At 35.4% G+C, this 26,251-nt stretch overlaps 2 protein-coding genes across 2 annotated transcripts in view; one reads left to right on the top strand and one right to left on the bottom strand.

Moving 5' to 3' along the window:
• Positions 1–1,064: 1,064 nt before the first annotated feature.
• Positions 1,065–8,833, bottom strand: LOC137405392 (uncharacterized). Its single transcript, XM_068091634.1, has 6 exons — positions 8,790–8,833; positions 8,084–8,215; positions 7,361–7,420; positions 3,771–3,867; positions 1,398–1,466; positions 1,065–1,198 (listed from the first exon to the last, which is right to left on the bottom strand). Exons 2-6 carry the CDS (start codon positions 8,086–8,088, stop codon positions 1,100–1,102), a joined length of 330 nt encoding a protein of 109 aa, XP_067947735.1. The 5' UTR covers positions 8,089–8,215; positions 8,790–8,833; the 3' UTR covers positions 1,065–1,099.
• Positions 8,834–12,420: 3,587 nt separating this feature from the next.
• The window catches only part of LOC137403916 (uncharacterized), a 44,758-nt gene continuing 30,927 nt past the window's right edge, over positions 12,421–26,251 (top strand). The window contains exons 1-5 of the mRNA XM_068090024.1: positions 12,421–12,560; positions 13,757–14,022; positions 15,843–15,928; positions 20,451–20,621; positions 23,047–23,218. Coding sequence (XP_067946125.1) covers positions 13,786–14,022; positions 15,843–15,928; positions 20,451–20,621; positions 23,047–23,218 — 666 coding nt within the window. The 5' untranslated portion in view covers positions 12,421–12,560; positions 13,757–13,785. The remainder of the gene's footprint in view (positions 12,561–13,756; positions 14,023–15,842; positions 15,929–20,450; positions 20,622–23,046; positions 23,219–26,251) is intronic.

Genomic DNA, 26,251 nt, shown 5'->3' with positions numbered 1-26,251 from the left:
AAATGTCTATCACACTATCACATGTGCTTACTGAAATGTCTGTCACACTATCACATGCGCTTACTGAAATGTCTATCACACTATCACATGTACTTACTGAAATGTCTATCACACTATCACATGTACTTACTGAAATGTCTATCACATGTGCTTACTGAAATGTCTATCACACTATCACATGTGCTTACTGAAATGTCTATCACACTATCACATGTACTTACTGAAATGTCTATCACACTATCACATGTGCTTACTGAAATGTCTATCACACTATCACATGTGCTTACTGAAATGTCTATCACACTATCACATGTGCATACTGAAATGTCTATCACACTATCACATGTGCTTACTGAAATGTCTATCACACTATCACATGTGCTTACTGAAATGTCTATCACACTATCACATGTGCATACTGAAATGTCTATCACACTATCACATGTGCTTACTGAAATGTCTATCATACTATCACAAGTGCTTACTGAAATGTCTATCACACTATCACATGTGCTTACTGAAATGTCTATCACACTATCACATGTACTTACTGAAATGTCTATCACACTATCACATGTGCTTACTGAAATGTCTATCACACTATCACATGTGCTTACTGAAATGTCTATCACACTATCACATGTGCTTACTGAAATGTCTGTCACACTATCACATGTGCTTACTGAAAAGTCTATCACACTATCACATGCGCTTACTGAAATGTCTATCACACTATCACACGTACTTACTGAAAAGTCTATCACACTATCACATGTGCTTACTGGAATGTCTATCACACTATCACATGTACTTACTGAAATGTCTATCACACTATCACATGTGCTTACTGGAATGTCTATCACACTATCACATGTGCTTACTGAAATGTCTATCACACTATTACATGTGCTTACTGGAATGTCTATCACACTATCACATGTGCTTACTGAAATGTCTATGTAGTTAATGCAGACTTTTGTATTTATTTTCAATTCAACCTACTAAAAATCCGGACTTGCGAGTGGTAATATGATGCAGTAGAATTTATTAAAATGTTATGATAACAACATGATTTAAATGAGCATTTTCAGAAGTTATCTCATTCAATTCGCCAGCAGAGTCTCTGTTGCCAGTAACTCCGACCACACAGGAAGCCTGTTTCTACACTTTCCTTTTGTAACGTCAGAATATTCTTCTTCTAAAATATGTAAAATTCATATTTTTATAATATCTTCTGACAAACTACAAAAGCAAACTATACTGAGAAGAAAATTGCACAAATTGCGAGCCGTTAAAAGCTACAAGCTGACAAGCCTGATTTAAACGAGTGAAGTCATATATAATGAAATGCTCAGAAAGGGAACTCACAATAGAAAGAACAGGTTAGATTCACTCACCTGAACCAACCACTGTAGAAATGACAGCGCATAAACCCCACAGTCATTAGGGTTTGTTTGCTGAGGCACCTGAAAATAGGTAACCAACACAATTATAATATATAGAATGCGAATAAATGTTACCCTTTTTATTACCATGTGATAACAGTACTCGGTGATGCGATTCTAAAATGCTTTGGGTAGTTTAGGACTACACAAACTATTAAGAAATACCCCACTGACCACATTGTTATGGAGTTTAGCTAATAGCTCATTGTTTTACATGGTTTTACAAAGATGGCAGGCTAAGCTGGGTTAGGCACATTTGTTATCCAGTCGAGCCCTAGTCAATAGGGCGTTGGCAAAACTTCAAGGCAGTAAGTTGCTTGCTGGTCTCAGCGAGAGCCATGGGAGCACTTTAGTTATGTCTAGCCTGGGCATGGCTCTCGTGGGGATTGGGAGAGAGACTCTCCCCCCCCCCCCCCCGAGAGCCATGCCCAGGCTAAGTTATGTTCATCTCAATATGGTCAATTAAATACAGTCAAACATGGATAGCTCGAACACATGGTTAATTCGAACAGTTTTTTTGGTCCGTTCCCACGTAATGATAAATTGCTATAGATAACTCGAACTCAACACTGTTAACTCGAACTGTTTTTTGCCCAACGACTACCAAAACGGTTGTTATCGCTTTAGAAAATCACTTTATTCCAAGCCATAAAGGTAAACCTCAACTTTTCGTAATTCATAAGCGTCGTTATTACCACCATCGGCAAAGTATTTTTGTCAACGACTTTTCTAAAGGTTTGGTGAAATTTGATTTATCCAAACATCCGCTTAGCGATCACCCTTCGGAAGCAAGGAAAGTGGTATTCGATCAATTTTGCCGATTTTTCTTGAAGTTTATGCAAAGATTACCTCACTTTACCTGGGATTCGTTAAGAGCAACACTGCGAGGCAGTTCAATTAAAAGTTTTACGAGGTTTTACGGTACATTGTATATCACTCTATCACTCACGCTTTTTGAATGGATACTTATTGAACGTACATGTATTCTGTGTTTAGGTCAAACGATGAATAGTTTTCTGACGTTGATTCCGTGTTGGATCAACGTCGGAATGTTGAATGTTTAAAACGTCTTAAAATTGTTGTAATTAACCGTATACGTTGTCTTAGCTAAAAAAAAACTATTCATCGTTTGACCTAAACACAGAATACGTGTGTACATTCAATAAGTATCCATTCAAAAAACGTGAGTGATATAGAATGTACCGTAAAACCTCGTAAAACTTCTAATTGAACTGCCTCGGAGTGTTGCTCTTAACGAATCCCAGGTAAAGTGAGGTAATCTTTGCATAAACTTCAAGAAAAGTCGGCAAAATTGATCGTGCTCAAAAGAAAAAGATGCCTTTACTTTTGAGCATTTCAACAACGATCAAGTTTTGCCAATGTCAATCTAAAAAAAACGTCCTGGCAATAACATCACCTATACAACAAACCAATCTCAAGTGATAGAGAAATCTCTATACTTTTTGATAAAAACATTTTAAACTTTACATTAGAAGCATTTAATTTGAAACAAGCCATTTGTGCTTTTGATTTATATTATAGTTTGTATATGTACATGTATCTACTAATAAATAAGTAAATACATGGACTTGTGACAGTGCTCTGATAACTTGAACGCTCTGATAATTCGAACACTTTTGCTCGGTCCCTTGAAGTTCGAGTTATCCGAGTTTGACTGTAGTATGTGAGGCACACAACCCTTACAATATCGAGTTTTGTTTTAAAATGTTAAAACTTAATTAATAAAAATATAACAGAATTTTAAATCTGAGTTTTCAAGCTTGAATTCAGTTCAAATTTAGATGCATAATACATTTATATTGGTATAAGTTTAAGCTGACTATAGAAGCTAGCTATAGTCAGCATTTGCAGTCTGCAGCATGCACTGCAACTAGGTAGTCAGCATGTGCAGTCTGCATGCACTGCAGCTAGCTATAGTCAGCATGTGCAGTCTGCAGCATGCACTGCAGCTAGCTATAGTCAGCATGTGCAGTCTGCAGCATGCACTGACATTAATACCATAAAATCAGTACATTCAGTTTTTATAAAAAAAACCTTACCTTTTGATACTGCTGGATCACTGACCCTCTAAAGCACAGCCCAGACTCATATATCATAGAACCCATATTTTATCAAAATTATCATGAATTATTGATACTACTTATGTTTCAAACCATTACATCAAATCAAAATTGTGAGTGCGTTTCGTTACATTGTAATTAATAATGTTAATAAAGACCGATTCCTATGCAATATGTTAACCTCGTTTTTTTTACCACCTGCCGGATGCCAAATCAACGAGAATGTCAAAGTGTAGCAGCATACCTCTTTAACTTGGGGAAATCGCATGGTGTCTGCTGTGCATGCACTGTCATAAACTAAAATGTACCCTGGTGTGAATGCAGCCACAAGCCAATGTAATCTAAAACAATCTGTAACGAGCTTATCAAAAAAGCAACATTTCATATCCTTTCACATATTTCACAAAAGATAACAAGTATTGCAAAAATAAATTATGTTCATCATTAGACTAAACGAAATATATACATGGCAATATATACATGGCAATATATACATGGCAATATATACATGGCAATATATACATGGCAATATATACATGGCAATATATATATGGCAATATATACATGGCAATATATCCATGGCAATATATACATGGCAATATCTACACGGCAATGTTTACACGGCAATATATACACGGCAATATATACACGGCAATATATACACGGCAATATATATACGGCAATATATACATGGCAGTATATACATGGCAATATATACAGGGCAATATATATATGGCAATATATATATGGCAATATATACCTGGCAATATATACATGGCAATATATACATGGCAATATATACCTGGCAATATATACATGGCAATATATACATGGCAATATATACACGGCAATATATACACGGCAATATATACACGGCAATATATACACGGCAATATATACACGGCAATATATACACGGCAATATATACACGGCAATATATACACGGCAATATATACACGGCAATATATACACGGCAATATATACACGGCAATATATACACGGCAATATATACACGGCAATATATACACGGCAATATATACACGGCAATATATACCTGGCAATATATACCTGGCAATATATACATGGCAATATATACATGGCAATATATACCTGGCAATATATACATGGCAATATATATATGGCAATATATACATGGCAATATATACATGGCAATACATACATGGCAATATATATATGGCAATATATACATGGCAATATATACATTGCAATATATACATGGCAATATATATATGGCAATATATACATGGCAATATATACATGGCAATATATACATGGCAATATATACATGGCAATATATACATGGCAATATATACATGGCAATATATACCTGGCAATATATACATGGCAATATATATATGGCAATATATACATGGCAATATATACATGACAATACATACATGGCAATATATATATGGCAATATATACATGGCAATATATACATTGCAATATATACATGGCAATATATATATGGCAATATATACATGGCAATATATACATGGCAATATATACACGGCAATATATACATGGCAATATATACACGGCAATATATACACGGCAATATATACACGGCAATATATACACGGCAATATATACACGGCAATATATACCTGGCAATATATACCTGGCAATATATACATGGCAATATATACATGGCAATATATACCTGGCAATATATACATGGCAATATATATATGGCAATATATACATGGCAATATATACATGGCAATACATACATGGCAATATATATATGGCAATATATACATGGCAATATATACATTGCAATATATATATGGCAATATATACATGGCAATATATACATGGCAATACATACATGGCAATATATATATGGCAATATATACATGGCAATATATACATGGCAATATATATATGGCAATATATACATGGCAATATATACATGGCAATATATACATGGCAATATATACATGGCAATATATACATGGCAATATATACATGGCAATATATACCTGGCAATATATACATGGCAATATATATATGGCAATATATACATGGCAATATATACATGGCAATACATACATGGCAATATATATATGGCAATATATACATGGCAATATATACATTGCAATATATACATGGCAATATATACATGGCAATATATACATGGCAATATATACACGGCAATATATACACGGCAATATATACACGGCAATATATACACGGCAATATATACACGGCAATATATACACGGCAATATATACCTGGCAATATATACCTGGCAATATATACATGGCAATATATACATTGCAATATATACATGGCAATATATATATGGCAATATATACATGGCAATATATACATGGCAATATATACATGGCAATACATACATGGCAATATATACATGGCAATATATACATGGCAATATATACATGGCAATATATACATGGCAATATATACATGGCAATATATACATGGCAATATATACATGGCAATATATACATGGCAATATATACATGGCAATATATACATGGCAATATATACATGGCAATATATACATGGCAATATATACATGGCAATATATACATGGCAATATATACATGGCAATATATACATGGCAATATATACATGGCAATATATACATGGCAATATATACATGGCAATATATACATGGCAATATATACATGGCAATATATACATGGCAATATATACATGGCAATATATACATGGCAATATATACATGGCAATATATACATGGCAATATATACACGGCAATATATATACGGCAATACATACACGGCAATACATACACGGCAATATATACATGGCAATATATACATGGCAATATATACATGGTAATATATACATGGCAATATATACATGGCAATATATACATGGCAATATATACATTGCAATATATACATGGCAATATATACATGGCAATACATACATGGCAATATATATATGGCAATATATACATGGCAATATATACATTGCAATATATACATGGCAATATATATATGGCAATATATACATGGCAATATATACATGGCAATATATACATGGCAATATATACATGGCAATATATACATGGCAATATATACATGGCAATATATACATTGCAATATATACATGGCAATATATACATGGCAATATATACATGGCAATATATACATGGCAATATATACATGGCAATATATACATGGCAATATATACATGGCAATATATACATGGCAATATATACATGGCAATATATACATGGCAATATATACATGGCAATATATACATGGCAATATATACATGGCAATATATACATGGCAATATATACATTGCAATATATACACGGCAATATATACGTGGCAAATGGTAAAATAAACATGTTTAAGCTATGAACAGAAAGCTGATGACATTGAAGCCTCATCAGTGCTGCGCAGATCTATTAGTAGTGAGAGTTGACTTCAGCGTAAAAAGAACTACCGGTAAGTTACCCTAGACTTCAAATAGCAAGTGTTTAATGGCAGATGACACAGTTTAAATCATATGAACTTTTTTGGAGTTGCCTGCCCACCACGCTCGCAACTCCAAAAAAGGGTTCACATGATCCTTGCATGATTTGAACTATGTAACTCAACTCATGTATTTACGTAAAACAAGCACTGTTACCACTTCACAAAATCTAAATAATACCTAAATCCTGGATTACAACACTGAAGGTACAGACAGACCGACTAAAAGCATGTACCAGTTATACTTATCTTTCGTATACCGATTGTTAGTCACATGTACACATGCCTTATGTAATATGTAACCATGCAGAGAATTTATGGTAATAGAACATACCCTGTGTTAAAGACCATGATAGCATGATCTTTACCCTCTTCTTTCCTTGGTAGGCATATCCTATAATAGATAAACATGTCCTGTATAATTCAATTTTATACTAGATGAAGCTAGGAAGTAGTTTACAAAATTTGCAGCTAGTTTTCATGCCAACTATGCACTATCTCGAATCCTGAACTTGTCTACTCAATTACTACTTATTCACTAAACCAAGAACCGAGTCGTTTGGCACCTGGACAATTACACTTGAGTTAGAAAAGTTCATGCTAAAGATATTTGAGGTCGTATTATAAATAATAATAATTATTTTTATTTATATCGCGATTAATAAAGCAGCATGCTTTTTCCAAATAAAAGACTACTATTTAAGCTAAACATAAAAGTAGAACATATTAGAAATATGTAGATGCACTAAAAAGATAAGTCTTTAAAAGTGATTTAAGAGCTCTAAAATTATCTAAAACTCTAATATCTGAGCAACAACACCTGAAGAAAATTACACTCTTCTTCTCAATATGTTCATTAGATAAATCAACAGACGTCTATAATTTCCATTGCCCACAATCAATGTTTATTATACTTGGAGATTGTATCTTAGAAAATTACATACCTAGTGTCATCTAGCTGATATAGACAGCTAGGTATTTACACCCCAGAGGCAAACATAAGAACTAACAGTCATGCTAAGAAGAGTGGATAAATCCCATAAAGCAGTCAACTCACCTCATAATATGTGAAATGCTTTGAATAAAGGATAAACATGGCAGAGAAGTGCAGTTTAGCTATAGACAATAATTCTGCACCTTGTGCGTTGTGACAAGTTTGAAAATTGTCTTCTTTCATAATAATCAGCACCTGTAATGTAAATGCTGCACAATACATTGTAAATTCTATAAGTTAAAATAAAGTTATCAGATATATCTGGCTCACCTAGGTATTACATCAATCACGCCATCATCCAGTCACGCTCTGTCGGCTAAAGTGCGGTAAGATTGAACACTTAAGCTCATTCCATGACAACACTTAAGGTAGTGCAAAAAGAAAAGTAAATTTTGAGTTGATAAGACTTATCAGATGCATGCATACACATTTTATAATAACTATATAATTACATACATGTCAATGAATTTAGTGAAATGCATTTATAAATGGTTTAAGTAACTCATAACGTACATTAACTTTCAAGCCACCTTATTGTATATTCAGAGTGTAACTAGCCCGAGTTTCGGCCCCTACTGGTTGGGTGCAAACTGTTGGCTCTCGGACTATAACAACACCAATAGTCCCCATCCAACAAGAGGACACATAGCCTGGGCTAAATGTAACAACTGTTTTCCTTACAAACATAACTCAAATTTGATACTGTGCATTTCTTCACTGCCTCTTTGTCACACCAATCTATCTATATAAGCTCAGTTGAAGATTTTACCTGATACATCCTTCTTTGATGTTATCCAGATCAGTACAAGTTCTTCTGGATACATACGATGAGGATGCAGATTTCTCATGTTTGATAGGTTTGGTAGGTAGAGCTAATATACATGTAATCGGCACCGTATGCACTATCTCCTCTTCCTCTAAACAGTCCTACAATGCAAAATGTTTTTAAAATTGCATAATTTTGTCATAATATCTGCATGGAATCTAACCAAAGCGAATATTTCAGAAATTGATTCATTTACAACGTAAAAATATAGAGGAGAGAAGGAATATGTGTTAGCATCACACACACCAGAGGAGAAATAAAGGCTATGTATGTCTAATTACCATAGTTACAGTAAAATAGAAAAGTAAAACAACACTATGGTAGAGTTTTTTCTATTGCAAGTGCTTGTTTCGGTGAGGAAGCAGAAAAAATAGTTTAGAGACGTAGAAACTATATATTATGATAATTCTTACAGTATCCCTTTGTTGACCTAATAACAAATCATACTTATATGCATGTAGTTGATTAAACATGCATAAACAATGTTCAAGTCCAACAGTTTGGTACAATGTTTGTGATAGTATAGTACATAAGCTTACTATGTCTGTAATAGGCTTTTATCACTCTAGCCAGAGTCCCACTGTTGTGGACAGCCACAGTCTTCCCATTTACAACTGAAGATTACAACTTTACCTGTAGATCCTACAAACAAAGGTAAGTAGCCGTAATATGCGAGCTCAAAAGCAAATGCTAATTTTGGCGTATAGATTACACAAGACTTCTGCCCTGACCAGAAAGCAATGAGGCGAAACTTGTTTGAGATATAGACAGCCTTTAGTTGTCTCTGAAAATGCGTAATCTATAATACCACGTAACCATGGTACCAGTTCTCACACTGGACCCGCAGAAAGACTATAGCTCAACCAAGACTCAGGAACCAAGCTTCAGACAATATTACAAAATCCTTGAATGGTTGTTCCATGATATACAAAAACGATTAGTAATCCTATTTTAATTAATGATTAATTAATAAAACGCTTCATGGTTTATGTCCTTTATATTATTTATTGTTGAAAATATAACCTAGCTGGGAATAAGAATGAATCAAAATGTTTTATTTGCAGCCTTATATGCAGACTCTAATGCTTCGCCTCCTAAGGTTATGACCTTTACACAGAAAAATAGGAAGACAACATATAATAAATGGGATAACTCTCTATAATAGAAAAACTCAATAATATCCAATAAAGTTTCATCCTTTATAAAATACTTTCCAGCTGGCAATTTGTAAAATGAGTAAAATATTCATGAAATTTGTTCATTGAAAAACCTAGCAGTATTCTAAGAGACAGACGTAACTCCATGACTTACTATTTTAATTCACAAACAAGCTCACGAGAGCTCGTTTATTGTCTAGTGTCATGACATCAATGTCACAGGTGCTCAACTTCTCAATATTTTGAGACTGAATGCTGCTCTGCTGGTCGCTGCCATTAGTTTGGCACTCTGCCACAAGATCTGGAGTACCTCTTAATAAAGGTAATTGAAAGAGAGGACAGCTAGTTTATCTTTGTCATTGATTATAGGGCGCCTGCATTAATGACCGGCAAAGTTGTTTTTTTGGAGTTCACCGGAGAATGCATGCCCAAAAGGTGTTAACTAATATATGCCATCTTATCAAGTATATCAAACAGTGTAGAGTTTGACTACTTTGTTGTTTTATTTTCTAGAAATAAAGACATGCTAAATATTTAAAAATAAACATACCGACTTTCACCAATTTGTTTCTGGGACGGACCACCACAACACACTCTACTCCTTTTTCTGCCAACTTTTCACCCTACATAAGAGGAAACCACGCAAATCATGTAATCAATTGAAGGTAGAACACGCCACAAGATTATTTATCTTATCTTGTTATTTATATGCAACCTATTAGTTTTACAAACTCATGTACACAAGCTCTTCCGTTCTCTTATTTAGAATATTTGTGAACATAATCTTAGTGGCATATTGTGCATTGAGTAAGACTCTGTACATAAGCAATGTCACTTATATGGCAAATTACCCAGCTAAGAAATTGCTGCATGCTATGTCGGTGAGACCAGTCACCAGTTAAGAATGACAGCAGAAAATCATATACAATTAAATGGACAATCAGACATGGGCAAATATTAAATTAAATAGTTAAAAACCATCATACATACCCGCTTCAAAAGACTGTTCAAACCTCTTCTATGGGACCTTGTGATTGCTTTGGCCTTTCGTTGGGATTGTTTCTGTAACAAATATGAAGTACACATGTATATGGGCTATGTTTTGTGCAATAAACACAAATACATGTATATAAAAATAATGCGGTTAACTCATGCAATTATGTACAGGTACATGAAGCTTACACTGTTAACCAAAACAACTAAAGGGAAACTATATGCGTTCATTCGCGCTGTTACCTAACGTAAATGAAGTAGTGACCCGCATTACATAGATATTTCGTGAAGCGCTCTTCATATTGAATGTTTCAACTAAAACATACAGATATCGTATTATTAGGTTTTGAAGCCTGTACTGGTACCCTATTCCTGCTCAGCACCGATACCACATATAACCCTAATCCTGCACAGTATAGCCATACCATATGCAAGAATTAGAGGTTTGTACAGGTAACAGATATGACCCTAATCTTGCACAGTATAGCCATACCATATGCAAGGATTAGAGATTTGTACAGGTACTAAATATGACCCTATTCTTGCACAGTATAGCAATACCATAGGCAAAGATTAGACTAGAGGTTTGTTCAGGTACCATATATGACCCTAATCCTGCAAAGTATAGCCATACCATATGCAAGGATTAGAGGTTTGCACAGGTACCAGATATGAGCCTAATCATCCTGCAGAGTATGACCATACCATATGCAAGGCTTAGAGATTTGTACAGGTACCAGATATGACCCTAATCCTGCACAGTATATCCATACCATAAGCAAGGATAAGAGGTTTGTACAGGTACCAGATATGAGCCTAACCCTGCGCAGCATAGCTATACTATATGCAAGAATTAGAAGTTTCTACAGGTACTAAATATGACCCTATTCTTGCATAGTATAGCCATACCATAGGCAAGGAATAGATTAGAGGTTTGTCCAGGTACCAGATATGACCCTAATCCTGCACAGTAAAGCCGTGCAATATGCAAGGATTACAAGTTTGTACAGATACCATATAAAAGCAATATATTTATCCTTTTTGGTAAAACTACTAGTGCTACTAGTAGTAAACTACCACTACTACTAGTTCTATTAATAGTAGTAGTAGAAGAATCCAGGGGCAGGGTGAATAAAGTACCCTAATCCTTGATGGCGTTGCAATCAGATAGGCACGAATAAGCATGAAAACTAGATCTAAGTTCCTATTTATTTGGAGACAGCTTTATAGAAAATTTGAGATTACGCATGTATTAAATTTTTCTTTCCTCTTACACTAGTTAACGTTGTAGGCGAAGCTAATTTGAATGGGGGCGTTGCGCAGGAGCCCGTTGATAATATACATGCAGTAGGATCTACGCAAGTATCTTAGCAGGGAATAAGGTTATTTTCTGTTTAGCTATTATAGCTCCTATATATGCTCGGTTCATCGTTCAGGACGAATCGAGCGAAGTCAGAAACCACGGGATTTTCCACAGTTTTTTGCAAGAAGATAACAGCTCTGCAACATTATTTGTAAAAAAACGCATTATTCTTCTTGAATAACTTTTGCTTGAATACTGGTCGTAAGTAAAATATTATCGTAATCAATTTTTAAATATTTACCAGTTCCGTGTGCTGGAAACTAAATACAATATTTTTAGTCGTATCAAGCGTAGCTGTCACATTTCATCATTTACTGTTCAGATGCGTTTTTTATGTATGTTAAACATTATCTATGCTGTGAGCTTTTAGTTAAACACTCGATGTCCAGGAGCTTTTTATTTTTCAATTTGTTGGTTCAGTGACAATGATATAGTATTTTGATTGGAAAACTATACAGCGCTGTTAGATTATGGTATAGTGCCCAACAACTGTTTGTGCTTTTGTAGTGAATTTTTGCGCTTGCCTCTCGCTAATGTAGCGAATTACGGCACTTGCAATCACTACTAAGTGGGCCCTGGTTACAAGTTGTCTTATACTGAATGAGTATTAGCTCTCATGCACAACTGTAATTGTTGCAGCAAGATGACTGGTGAATGATGAGTATGGCTCTTTATTATGCAAGCTAAAGCTGCACAGAGATTAATTAATGTTCAAATAATCCACAAATGTCCATATATAGTAATCCACAAACATCCATATATAGTCGCATCGCTTGTAGACAGTATCTGGTGCTCTGTACTCTTTGTTCTTCTGTTTCATAAGCGTATCTTCCTCGTTACTTATAATTACCCATTCTGGTCTACAATGTTTTACATATCCTTATATACAGCGTTCTGCGATAGTCCATTGGCTTTCCATGAAAGCTGGCTTGCATATTACTCTGCTAATCCCAGAACAGCTTGATGCATAAGGCTATTAGAAATAGTTGAGTTTAGCAAATCCATCACACTTTATCTTCGAACTGACTTAGGTGTCGGTTCAATAATCTTAGCCAGTTAATTAATTTTATATTGAACTTGTTCGATCCATGACACTTTGATTAAGTTTTTTGCGATGAACAATTAAGTTTTTAACTACTTTGTGAAGTTCATAGATTGGCCCGACACGCCATACCTCAGCTTCTTTCCCGAAATTTGATAGCTGTGATTGAGCAGTAGCGTTAACTTTCATTTTTTATTCAGCAGAAAAATGCCTTGATGCATTATCATTTTCAAGATGACGCTAAGTTTTTGTATGAGAATGTATCTTGAGGCTTGATATTAAAAACTTAATAGATCTTTACCATTACACAGGAACATCTTTTGCTTGTTCTGATATGGTGCTGTACCATTTTTAGTTACTACACATGAAAGGTGGGATTAAAAAATGGCTACAAGACCATCACAACCTAAGGTGCCTTCTAAGCAGGTTTATAGGCAGCAACAGAGCGAACGAGCTGCTTCCAATTTTATAAGAGAACTTATAAAAGGCAAAGAGAAACCAGAGAAACTTTTTGAGAACCTCGCACTTGCATTTGATGATCAAATTTCGAATGGAATACATGTTAAACGGTACCTTCCACATGATCTCGATTCAATTGACAAACGGCTCTGTTTCAAGCGGGTAAGCTCTTAGTCCCGAGTCATTACTTTGTGCTTTAGCCATTTGTCTTTGAGGTTATCTTTTGTTTATGAGTTTCAAACCTTTTGCTGATATAAATTATTAGGAGTGTGTGTGTGTGTTTAAGGAATCTAAGCATCAACTCTAGTAAACCCAGTCGATGACTATGTAGTCTGTCAGTTGTTGTTCTTCAAATACTATTATATCACTATATATATACTATATACGATCACTTAGCTGAAATCGAAACGATGATTGCTTATTCGTTTTTTATAGCTCCACTGGATGTCCAGTCAGTTAGATCAGCAGTGTAGCCTAGGTTGCTTGCTGCTTCAAATCAATTGTAGAAAAATTGTTTTTAGGAGGCCAGAAAATTGTTCATATAATACACAAAGGGCTGTCATCAGCAGAGGTTGTTATGAGGCTTGTGGCTCATGTCATGATATCATGAAATTATCCAGTGCTCATGAGCCTCATCTACAAAATAGTTCTTTTCCAAATCTTAAAATAATTTTCTTCTCTGCACAACCTTTTTGGAGTATATTTATTAGAGATGCCCCGATTCTAATTTCACTTGCCGATTCAGATACCGATCCGATATACCGATTTTTATTGAAAAATAATCCGATTCAGATACCGATTCAGATATTTTGTGTTGCATAGATAATTGCTAGTCTTATTATGCAAATATAAATATAATGCAAAGAAAATATAAATATTGATGTATTTTTTTGTTTGTATTTATGGAAAAAAGATATATGTATATCGTGTATATTCACATACTGACATACCGTGCATCTACTAACAAAACAGTCCATGTTTCTTGTAATTTTACTAATTACTGTTAGTGGTACATCTTTCTTTGTGATAATGGAGTCTCTCTTCTATCGCTGAACGAACTGCTGCACCTGTACAAGTTTAGAGCAAATAAATGTTTCTTTTAATTACGGTTAGTGATTCAATTCTTTCAGTGAGATGTCTCTATTTTCTATTACTATCGATGTAGCCAGTCGTACTGAAGAAGCCCTCACTTGCCACAGATGATGGAAGACAGGCTAAATACAGATAAGCCACTGAGGTTATTTTATGCGATACAAACGACACAATCTATCGTCAAGATCAGGAGAGAGATAGATAACTTTATGCATTGACTGCTTAAATTACTTTCGTAATGCTAGTAAATAAAAATATTACACCGCATTCATGTTTCCCATCATTGTTATCTTGTTCGTGATTGGCTGCAATAAATTATATCGCTGTAATTGGGAAAAACCGCACTTTGTGATCACGTCCTGACTAAAGCCAAAAGATTCCTCAGCTGTGTGGATGTTTATCAGACTATAGCCATGAAATAGTCTTTGTGACAGGCTTGGAATTTATTACGTACAAATAAGGAACTTGCAGCTGATAATTTTTTATTAGTGTAGCAGGCTGAAATACGGTTTTCTGCTAAATTGTTGATCTGTGAAAAGTATCTGAAGTTTCCGATTTTTTAAGAAAAGATCGGCCGATACCGATTCAGATACTTAATACCCATATCGGCACCGATACCTATTCCGATATTAAAATCGGGGCCACTCCATTATTTATAACAAAGGCATCTTTTATTGTCACTGTGATTGGCTGATCGATTGAATGCATCTTTTATCACACTAGGGTTTTTCCGGTCTAACTAAACTCTTAGATTAGAAATCTGTTTACAGTTTCACTTTTTCCATTTTCCTGTCTAAGACTGAAACCATAAAGCCATCTTAAAATCGTCACTTTCTAACATTCCAACCATTACAGAAAACAATTCGTTAACATCTCGTATTGCTTAACAGGAAGCGGCCCTCTACAACAGGAAGATGCATAACAAGTTCTTCGTGCCGATATGGGCTGCTGCCATGAATGCTGATGAGTCTACTGGGTAAGTTTTTGTACCCTTAAAAATAACATTGATCACCCTTTGAATTTCAAAAGGATAACATGGACCATCCTTTGAATTCCATGAGGACAACATGGACCATCCTTTGAATTCCATGAGGACAACATGGACCATCCTTTGAATTCCATGAGGACAACATTGATCACCCTTTGAATTCCATAAGGATAACATGGACCATCCTTTGAATTCCATGAGGATAACATGGACCATCCTTTGAATTCCATGAGGACAACATGGACCATCCTTTGAATTCTACGCTTATAAATCTGTAGATAGTTCTCTCATCATATGCAGCGGTTTTTCATAGTTGCAGAGTATCATAGAAATGTCTGCAGCCGTCACACCAACTATAACTCACATGTGTTCAAGAAAGTATGATAGCGGCAGAGTCTACGCGCTTAGTAAGATTGGTTGGACACACAAATTGCGCAAAATCAGGAGTTATTTCCTCATAGACCAATTTATTGTTTGGCTAACTAAGCTTACAGTAGCACTGGTCGATGAGATTTATCGTCATAGCGATTACATAGCCGACAGACTACTCATACGATTGGCAAAATTTCCGTTGTTCGATGCATTTTTCGAACTTATTAAAAATGGCGTAATATTCATAGTCTTACTAGCAACATAATTCTGGTTGCATTGTTACTCAACATAACGTTTTATTTACACATTGTTTTTGATTCTAAGTTTATTATATCTGCTGTTAATAAATATGTTACTGTCCACGACACAAACTCGGTTGTGTCGTGGACACAAGTCTCTACACAAGCCTAAAGATTAGAAAATCAATAATAATAATATACCGTAGCCATGAACCGACTGACAACAATTGACAGGTTGACAGAAATTAGATTCTGTTGAAATAGCGATCTTGATGAGAACATAACTTGTGGAAGAGCTGAAATATTTACATGATTGTGCAAGAAAATAGCTTTAACATTACAGATTGATCAATGTGGCTGAAATATTGTACACACAGGTGCAGAGTAATCTACGACTGACTCTCACCGACTGACTTTCACCGACTGACTCATTCTTACTGACTGACTCTCACCGACCGACTCTCATTGACCGACTCGTACCGACTTTCACCGACTGACTCTCGCTGACCGATTCTCACTGACTGACTCCAGAAATATGAAAGCACTATCATGTCTGTAAGAGTTTTAAGGACAATATTGTCTAAACTCGCAGTCTACTCATAGCAAATTTAACAACTGGACAGAGCTTGTTGAAAACTCAAGTGAGAAGATGGGGAGTCAAAAGGGTTGGCTCTATTCCTATATCGAATGTTGGTAAAGCTAAACAAGACCGAAGGCCATTCATTTTATTTGTTATATCTGGTATCATTTCCTTATTCAATTTGCATCCATTCATATTCAATATTGTCTTTTATATCATCATGCTCATTCTCTGCTAATATGACTTAAGAAATATTGTTTTATCTTTTCTTGAGCGCAGGCATGTCAAAGTAGATTGATGGATGTTGGTCAATCCATCTGGCTGTTGATTCGTCTTAAATGCGTTTAATTGAGTGTTTTTCTTACCGTGTCGAGAGCAGAGATGTTGATAAATCAACTAGTAGGCTGACCAGCTCTACTAATTCTTGTTAACTGTCACTTACTGAATGCTGACTCAAACGGCAACTTATCAATGGTATCGGTGTTACGGTTTTATTATCAAGGAAACAATCGTGTTCATCCATGTATGATAATCACAAGTCTATTTACTTCCTTGTCTTGTGTTGCATCATATACATAGTTTATATTGAACATCGGTTTCCTTTGGTCACATGAGGCGTTCCATCATTGCTTCACATTTTTGTCATCCACGTGTCATGTCAAATAGAGGGGATGTGAGTCTACTGTAACTAGTGTATTATATGGGTAACATTTGTGTTCTTAATCATATGAGTCCCTCACCTCTCCTTTGCCCCAGAATCAGCTTTATGCTAAATCTGCAAAAGGTATCATCTTTTTCAAATAAGTAATCACTAAATTATAGCTTCTATACATTTCAAAAATGGTTTTTACACATTCAACACATTTTATCTTTCTAAAAATTAAATTATAGATTATATTTAATTAAATCATGATTTTATATATCACTCTCTTGTAGTCGATCATTGCGACAATGTCACTCGTGTCGACCATGTCTGTCTTATGGTTTAGACTTGATCACTGACTTTCATGCAGCTCTGTTTCTCTCTTCTCTTACCATCTGTTTGTATATCAACAAAATAATTGCTTCCTCAATCTGGTTTACCCGAGTGGGTGGTAATGTTTACTCAAATTCATCCTTACCCAAACACCTGGGAGTGGGACCTGGGACTTTTCAATTCTCTATTTTTATATTTAAATCACAATTTACCAGATTTTTATTTTTACTTGCGCATCAAGCGTGTTTGATGTGCAAGTGTTATTGCCCCAATGACTGTCAGAACTACAGTTGTTCTGACATGCTCTGACAGTTGCTCTGGCATGCTCTGACAACTGCTCCGACATGCTCTGACAGTTGCTCCGACATGCCTGAGCTTCTCCCTCTCGTCTATTTTTATATGTAAATCCAATTTTCTAGATTAAAAAAATATTTTCATGATTTTGGCATAGCAATCATAAAACAATCAAACAGCAGAAATTTCAAATTCTATCCTAGAACATGTCACATGTGTGCACTAGTATATGCGCTGGTAATTTAATCCTATCACTTCCTGATAAATTCATAGCCTTGAATTGTGGAATAACGAGGATAACAGGAATACGAGGTATATAAACCAACACAAATCACATGCTCATTATCTAAAAGCTTTCCAATCTTTTGCCGGCTACACTGCATTTATAAGAAAAGTAAAGTGTTGAAGTAAAATAATAGTTTTCTATCGCACCAAAACTTGACTTGTTATGAATGTATCTACCGCGGTCAAATGTTTTGCCTAATTTGTATATATAAAGGAATTCATTCGTTACTTGTCAACGAATCTTTTGTATTGACATTTCTTCACTTTTATCACTGTTAGTAATTTCTCTGCCATTGTAACTCACTTTTAGCACGGTATGCAGTGCATGCTTGCTAACTTATCCCAGTTTCTTTTGGGAACCGATTTGTACTACCCTGGTTAGAGGTAGAACCCTTGTTTAGACACGCGTGAGTTTAATATATTCAGCGGGTGTATGTTGTTATCAGCCTTTCACTGAACATTTATCGCTCATGCGTACAACTGTGGCATACAGAGATGATTGTATCTCATGACCTGCCATAAGATGGCTGTGTAGTACTTGAGTTTGGTTTATCATGTTTACTTAGAGAGATACTCCTGACTTGAGGTGATCGGAGCCAAAACACAAGTACTCTACATACATGTCTGTCTTCCTATCTAATACAAGTACTCTACATACATGTCTGTCTTCCTATCTAATACAAGTACTCTACATACATGTCTGTCTTCCTATCTAATACAAGTACTCTACATACATGTCTGTCTTCCTATCTAATACAAGTACTCTACATACATGTCTGTCTTCCTATCTAATGCAAGTACTCTATATACATGTCTGTCTTCCTATCTAATACAAGTACTCTACATACATGTCTGTTTTCCTATCTAATACAAGTACTCTACAAACGTGTCTGTCTTCCTATCTAATACAAGTACTCTATATACATGTCTGTCTTCCTATCTAACACAAGTACTCTACATACATGTCTGTCTTCCTATCTAATACAAGTACTCTGCATACATGTCTGTCTTCCTATCTAATACAAGTACTCTACATACATGTCTGTCTTCCTCTCTAATACAAGTACTCTATATACATGTCTGTCTTCCTATCTAATACAAGTACTCTACATACATGTCTGTCTTCCTCTCTAATACAAGTACTTTATATACATGTCTGTCTTCCTATCTAATACAAGTACTCTACATACATGTCTGTCTTCCTATCTAATACAAGTACTCTACATACATGTCTGTCTTCCTATCTAATACAAGTACTTTATATACATGTCTGTCTTCCTATCTAATACAAGTACTCTACATACATGTCTGTCTTCCTATCTAATACAAGTACTCTACATACATGTCTGTCTTCCTATCTAATACAAGTACTCTACATACATGTCTGTCTTCCTATCTAATACAAGTACTCTACATACATGTCTGTCTCCTATCTAATACAAGTACTCTACATACATGTCTGTTTTCCTATCTAATACAAGTACTCTACAAACGTGTCTGTCTTCCTATCTAATACAAGTACTCTATATACATGTCTGTCTTCCTATCTAATACAAGTACTTTTTGCTTTGCTACTTATAATAGAGGTTGAGTTTGTCTTTCCTAGAGCTATAAAAAGCCTAGCCTCTACATCAATTACATTAAGAAATGTCTTCTCTGCTTACAACTGTTGGTTATGGGAATATTCTTTTTAAACCTGAGATTGTTACTCGTGTAATCTTGTTATTTCGATGTTGATCTCTCATTCTAGCCTGCATTCTTTAGGTACATAATGTACCCTCGATTGACACCCCTGACAGAAGTACTGCCAGGTTTGAGGGTCGAAATGACTCCGATTGCTAAAACAGAGCAGAGGTTAATGGAAGTGCTGCGGCGGTGTTTTCCTCCAGTAGCCTTATCACTGGATGCTCTCCACACACCTGTACCTAACAGAAGGTACTTGTTTCATGTACATATCTTGGTTATGTTGGTTAGTCCTGTCATAGCAGATTTCAAATTCAAAATTGATATTATATATGGTGCTAGGACGTTATTCTTTTTTTATAAAGAATATTTGAACTGGTTTTGTGAGTTGAGTGTCCAGATTAGTCTGCTAATCATCCATGCCTATCCAATTCACAAACAATATTCTGGAATAAACTTTCTATATAGATAGATAGACAGACAGATATATTGTTATATATAGATATATATATATAGATATACATGTATATATAGCTATAAATATATATATATATACTCATGCTACAGACAGTACTGTTTCGGCTATTGAAGCCTCATCAGTGCAGCTCAGAGCTTAGGCAAGGGACACAAATCCCATTACCAATGAGAGTTGACTTCCTGCCATGAAACAACTAGGTTGCCTCACAGACTTTAAGAAAGTCAATGTGCTGACACCAGAGTGCTCAAATCACAAAAGTGATGAGCATTGCACATAGGCTAATGGTGCCGCACCTATATATATATATATATAAAATTGTTTCCTCATCCTGGATACCCCTTATAGGTGGTAATTTCTGCTCTAACTCGGGTCTCCTACCAGAAACCTGGGAGTTTAAGCACTCGCCTCAAGATCTTAGCCATTCCCAATAGCGCACTTTTCTGCAACTCACCTGAGTTGATTGCTGTTGGTATTTGGGCAAGCAACATTTTATGCGCCGGTGTTATTGCGCCCAGTGCCCCAATGACTACTGGGATTACAGTTGTTCTTACATCCCAGTATTTTTCAACTTCTTCTCCAAAAGGGAGATATTTCTCTATCTTTTCTTTTTCTTTGCTGGCTATATTGTAGTCATTGGGTACTGCTATATCTATTATAGTAGCCCTCTTGTTCTCCTTGTCCACCACCACTATATCTGGTTGGTTTGCTCGGACATGCTTGTCAGTCCGGATGTAGAAGTCCCAGAGGATTTTAGCGCGGTCATTTTCATTGACCTTACCAGGAGCTTCCCACCAGTGTTGTGGTTTGTTAAGGCCATACTCGTCACATAGACTTCTATACACAACACCCGCGACATGATTATGCCGCTCAGTGTATTCGTTTCCTGCTAGCTGCATGCATCCACTGATGATGTGTTGGATGGTCTCAGGTGCATCTTTGCACAGTCTGCATCTAGGATCGTCTCTAGTGTGATGGATTTTTGTTTGGAGTTGCTTGGTTGGGAGCACTTGCTCCTGGGCTGCCATGATTAGCGACTCTGTATTGGCCGTTAAGTTTCCTTTGTTCAGCCACATATATGTCTGGTGAAGGTCGCCAACCTTACACATTGGTCGGTGGTAAGCACCATGAAAAGGTTTCGTGTGCCAGTCAATTTCCTCATCATCAGGGCGTAGGTCCATTGTAAGAGCAGCCGATTGAAATTCAGCTAGCAACTTATCTGAAGTGGCCATGGAGGCTGCATATGCTTTGATGCTTTGCTCCTCCTCTTTCACTGTCTGCTGTACACTTTTGAGTCCCCTACCGCCATCTTTCCTATCGAGATACAATCTAGTAGTATCAGTGTCTGATGATCTATCACGATGAAGTAGAATGTCAAGGAAGTTGTATATATAATAGATATAACGATATATGCACATCGTTTTTTTTCTTGCTAGTGCGGCGAAATAGATTACAATTTAAATTGAATTTGAAAACTCGCCTTACTTTACATGGAATAGAATTTTTTACACAGTAGGAACCAAAAACTTCACATAAATTTCTTTATGTTATCTGGTATTTAAGTTATAGGAGATATACATGTAAGTTATAGAAGGTATATGTTATAGGAGCGTCTACTGTATATAGATTTATTTATAATATTAAATGCATAGAGTATTTAGATGTTAGTCAATCACAACCATTATTTTCAAGTAGATATATATCTGCTCTTGTCAGGTGATAATATATATAATATTGTAAAGGATCACCAGATCACTTTACCAGCCACTTGTTGGAGTAGTATCAATTATATTTGTGTCAATATAATAGGCTAATATAGTGTTGAGTATGCAACATGTACACACAACTCCCTGCCCTGCTCTCTTCTGTCCTGACAGCTTCTTGTTATACTGGTAGCTCCGCCCTTGTCTCTCCGGAAGACGTCGGGTCTCTCTAGCACAGGCTGGTGCTCAGCTGGTCACTCTCTCATCCCGGTCAAATGCTTCTATTCTCAGCCCATCCACGCTGAGCCGTATCTCTCAGCCGGCGAGGCTAAGCTCGAGCTGAGGCTGGCCGGGCTACCGAGTGTCCTGCCAAGATTTCGATCAGCTGGCATCCCTTACAATATATATAATATAATATTAACTGTGTCTGTTACACCCGTGAAGTTTGTGGCTACTTATAAAGTACATCATACAGGTGATTATTTGATGACTACTTTAGGACAATGTACTACCACCGAGACCTCTCTATCAAGAAAATATACTTGTGTGAGAGTCAGGCTTCTGGAGGTCAAGCTATCTATGGGGATGCTATGCTCAAGCTATCTAAGTTCACTCGTGCCTCACACGAAGAGGAGATGAATGTATCACATTCTATTGGAAATTTCTCCTTTGTATGTGTCTTGTCTTTTGCTTCTTCGTTTATTACTTGACCATCTTGTAAGCATTCATATCATTCCTAGTCTACATCAAAATGAGATGTCACTTCTAATCTATAGCATACATGTACCTCAAAGTAACATTTCATCTCTAATCTATAGCATACATGTACCTCAAAGTAACATATCAACTCTCATCTATAGCATACATGTACCTCAAAGTAACATCTCATCTCTAATCTATAGCATGCATGTACCTCAAAGTATCAACTCATCTCTAATCTATAGCATGCATGTACCTCAAAGCAACATCTCAACTCTAATCTATAGCATGCATGTACCTCAAAGTAACATCTCAACTCTCATCTATAGCATACATGTACCTCAAAGTAACATATCAACTCTCATCTATAGCATACATGTACCTCAAAGTAACATCTCATCTCTAATCTATAGCATGCATGTACCTCAAAGTATCAACTCATCTCTAATCTATAGCATGCATGTACCTCAAAGTAACATCTCAACTCTAATCTATAGCATGCATGTACCTCAAAGTAACATATCAACTCTCATCTATAGCATACATGTACCTCAAAGTAACATCTCAACTCTAATCTATAGCATGCATGTACCTCAAAGTATCATCTCATCTCTAATCTATAGCATGCATGTACCTCAAAGTAACATCTCAACTCTAATCTATAGCATACATGTACCTCAAAGTAACATATCAACTCTCATCTATGGCATACATGTACCTCAAAGTAACATCTCAACTCTAATCTATAGCATACATGTTCCTCAAAGTAATATTTCAATTCTAATCTATAGCATGCATGTACCTCAAAGTAACATCTCAACTCTAATCTATAGCATACATGTTCCTCAAAGTAATATTTCAATTCTAATCTATAGCATACATGAACCTCAAAGTAACATCTCAACTCTAATCTATAGCATACATGTACCTCAAAGTAACATATCAACTCTCATCTATAGCATACATGTACCTCAAAGTAACATCTCAACTCTAATCTATAGCATACATGTTCCTCAAAGTAATATTTCAATTCTAATCTATAGCATACATGTTCCTCAAAGTAATATTTCAATTCTAATCTATAGCATGCATGTACCTCAAAGTAACATCTCAACTCTAATCTATAGCATACATGCTCCTCAAAGTAATATTTCAATTGTAATCTATAGCATACATGTACCTCAAAGTTACATCTCAACTCTAATATATAGCATGCATGTACCTCAAAGTAATATTTCAACTCTAATCTATAGGATACATGTACCTCAAAGTAACATCTCAACTATAATCTATAGCATACATGTACCTCAAAGTAACATCTCATCTCTAATCTATAGCATACATGTACCTCAAAGTAATATTTCAACTTTAATCTATAGCATACATGTACCTCAAAGTAACATCTCATCTCTAATCTATAGCATACATGTACCTCAAAGTAACATCTCAACTCTAATATGTAGCATACATGTACCTCAAAGTAACATCTCATCTCTAATCTATAGCATACATGTACCTCAAAGTAACATCTCAACTCTAATCTATAGCATACATGTACCTTAAAGTAACATCTCAACTCTAATCTATAGCATACATGTACCTCAAAGTAACATCTCAACTCTAATATGTAGCATACATGTACCTCAAAGTAACATCTCATCTCTAATCTATAGCATACATGTACCTCAAAGTAACATCTCAACTCTAATCTATAGCATACATGTACCTTAAAGTAACATCTCAACTCTAATATATAGCATGCATGTACCTCAAAGTAACATCTCATCTCTAATTTATAGCATACATGTACCTCAAAGTAACATCTCAACTCTAATCTATAGCATACATGTACCTCAAAGTATGATCTCAACTCTAATCTATAGCATACATGTACCTCAAAGTAACATCTCAACTCTAATCTATAGCTTACATGTACCTCAAAGTAATATTTAAACTCTAATCTATAGCATACATGTACCTCAAAGTAACATCTCAACTCTAATATGTAGCATACATGTATCTCAAAGTAACATCTCATCTCTAATCTATAGCATACATGTACCTCAAAGTAACATCTCAACTCTAATCTATAGCATACATGTACCTCAAAGTAACATCTCATCTCTAATCTATAGCATACATGTACCTCAAAGTAACATCTCAACTCTAATCTATAGCATACATGTACCTCAAAGTAACATCTCAACTCTAATCTATAGCATACATGTACCTCAAAGTAACATCTCAACTCTAATCTATAGCATACATGTACCTCAAAGTAACATCTCATCTCTAATCTATAGCATACATGTACCTCAAAGTAACATCTCATCTCTAATCTATAGCATACATGTACCTCAAAGTAACATCTCAACTCTAATCTATAGCATACATGTACCTCAAAGTAACATCTCAACTCTAATCTATAGCATACATGTACCTCAAAGCAACATCTCAACTCTAATCTATAGCATGCATGTACCTCAAAGTAACATCTCATCTCTAATCTATAGCATACATGTTCTTCAAAGTAACATCTCAACTCTAATATATAGCATACATATACCTCAAAGTAACATCTCAACTCTAATCTATAGCATACATGTACCTTAAAGTAACATCTCAACTCTAATCTATAGCATACATGTACCTCAAAGTAACATCTCAACTCTAATATGTAGCATACATGTACCTCAAAGTAACATCTCATCTCTAATCTATAGCATACATGTACCTCAAAGTAACATCTCAACTCTAATCTATAGCATACATGTACCTTAAAGTAACATCTCAACTCTAATATATAGCATGCATGTACCTCAAAGTAACATCTCATCTCTAATTTATAGCATACATGTACCTCAAAGTAACATCTCAACTCTAATCTATAGCATACATGTACCTCAAAGTATGATCTCAACTCTAATCTATAGCATACATGTACCTCAAAGTAACATCTCAACTCTAATCTATAGCTTACATGTACCTCAAAGTAATATTTAAAC

Source organism: Watersipora subatra, chromosome 9 (genome assembly GCF_963576615.1).
Source record: "Watersipora subatra chromosome 9, tzWatSuba1.1, whole genome shotgun sequence".
Classification (NCBI taxonomy): domain Eukaryota; kingdom Metazoa; phylum Bryozoa; class Gymnolaemata; order Cheilostomatida; family Watersiporidae; genus Watersipora; species Watersipora subatra.
Note: the sequence above shows the minus strand (reverse complement) of the source record. Positions and strands in the feature narration are given on the sequence as shown.

Coding starts and splice junctions, on each gene's coding strand:
- LOC137405392 (XM_068091634.1), bottom strand. Junction 3,868..7,360: donor ATCATGGTCTTTAACACAGG/GTATGTTCTATT, acceptor AGATTGTTTTAG/ATTACATTGGCTTGTGGCTG. Junction 1,199..1,397: donor TTCTACAGTGGTTGGTTCAG/GTGAGTGAATCT, acceptor TACATATTTTAG/AAGAAGAATATTCTGACGTT.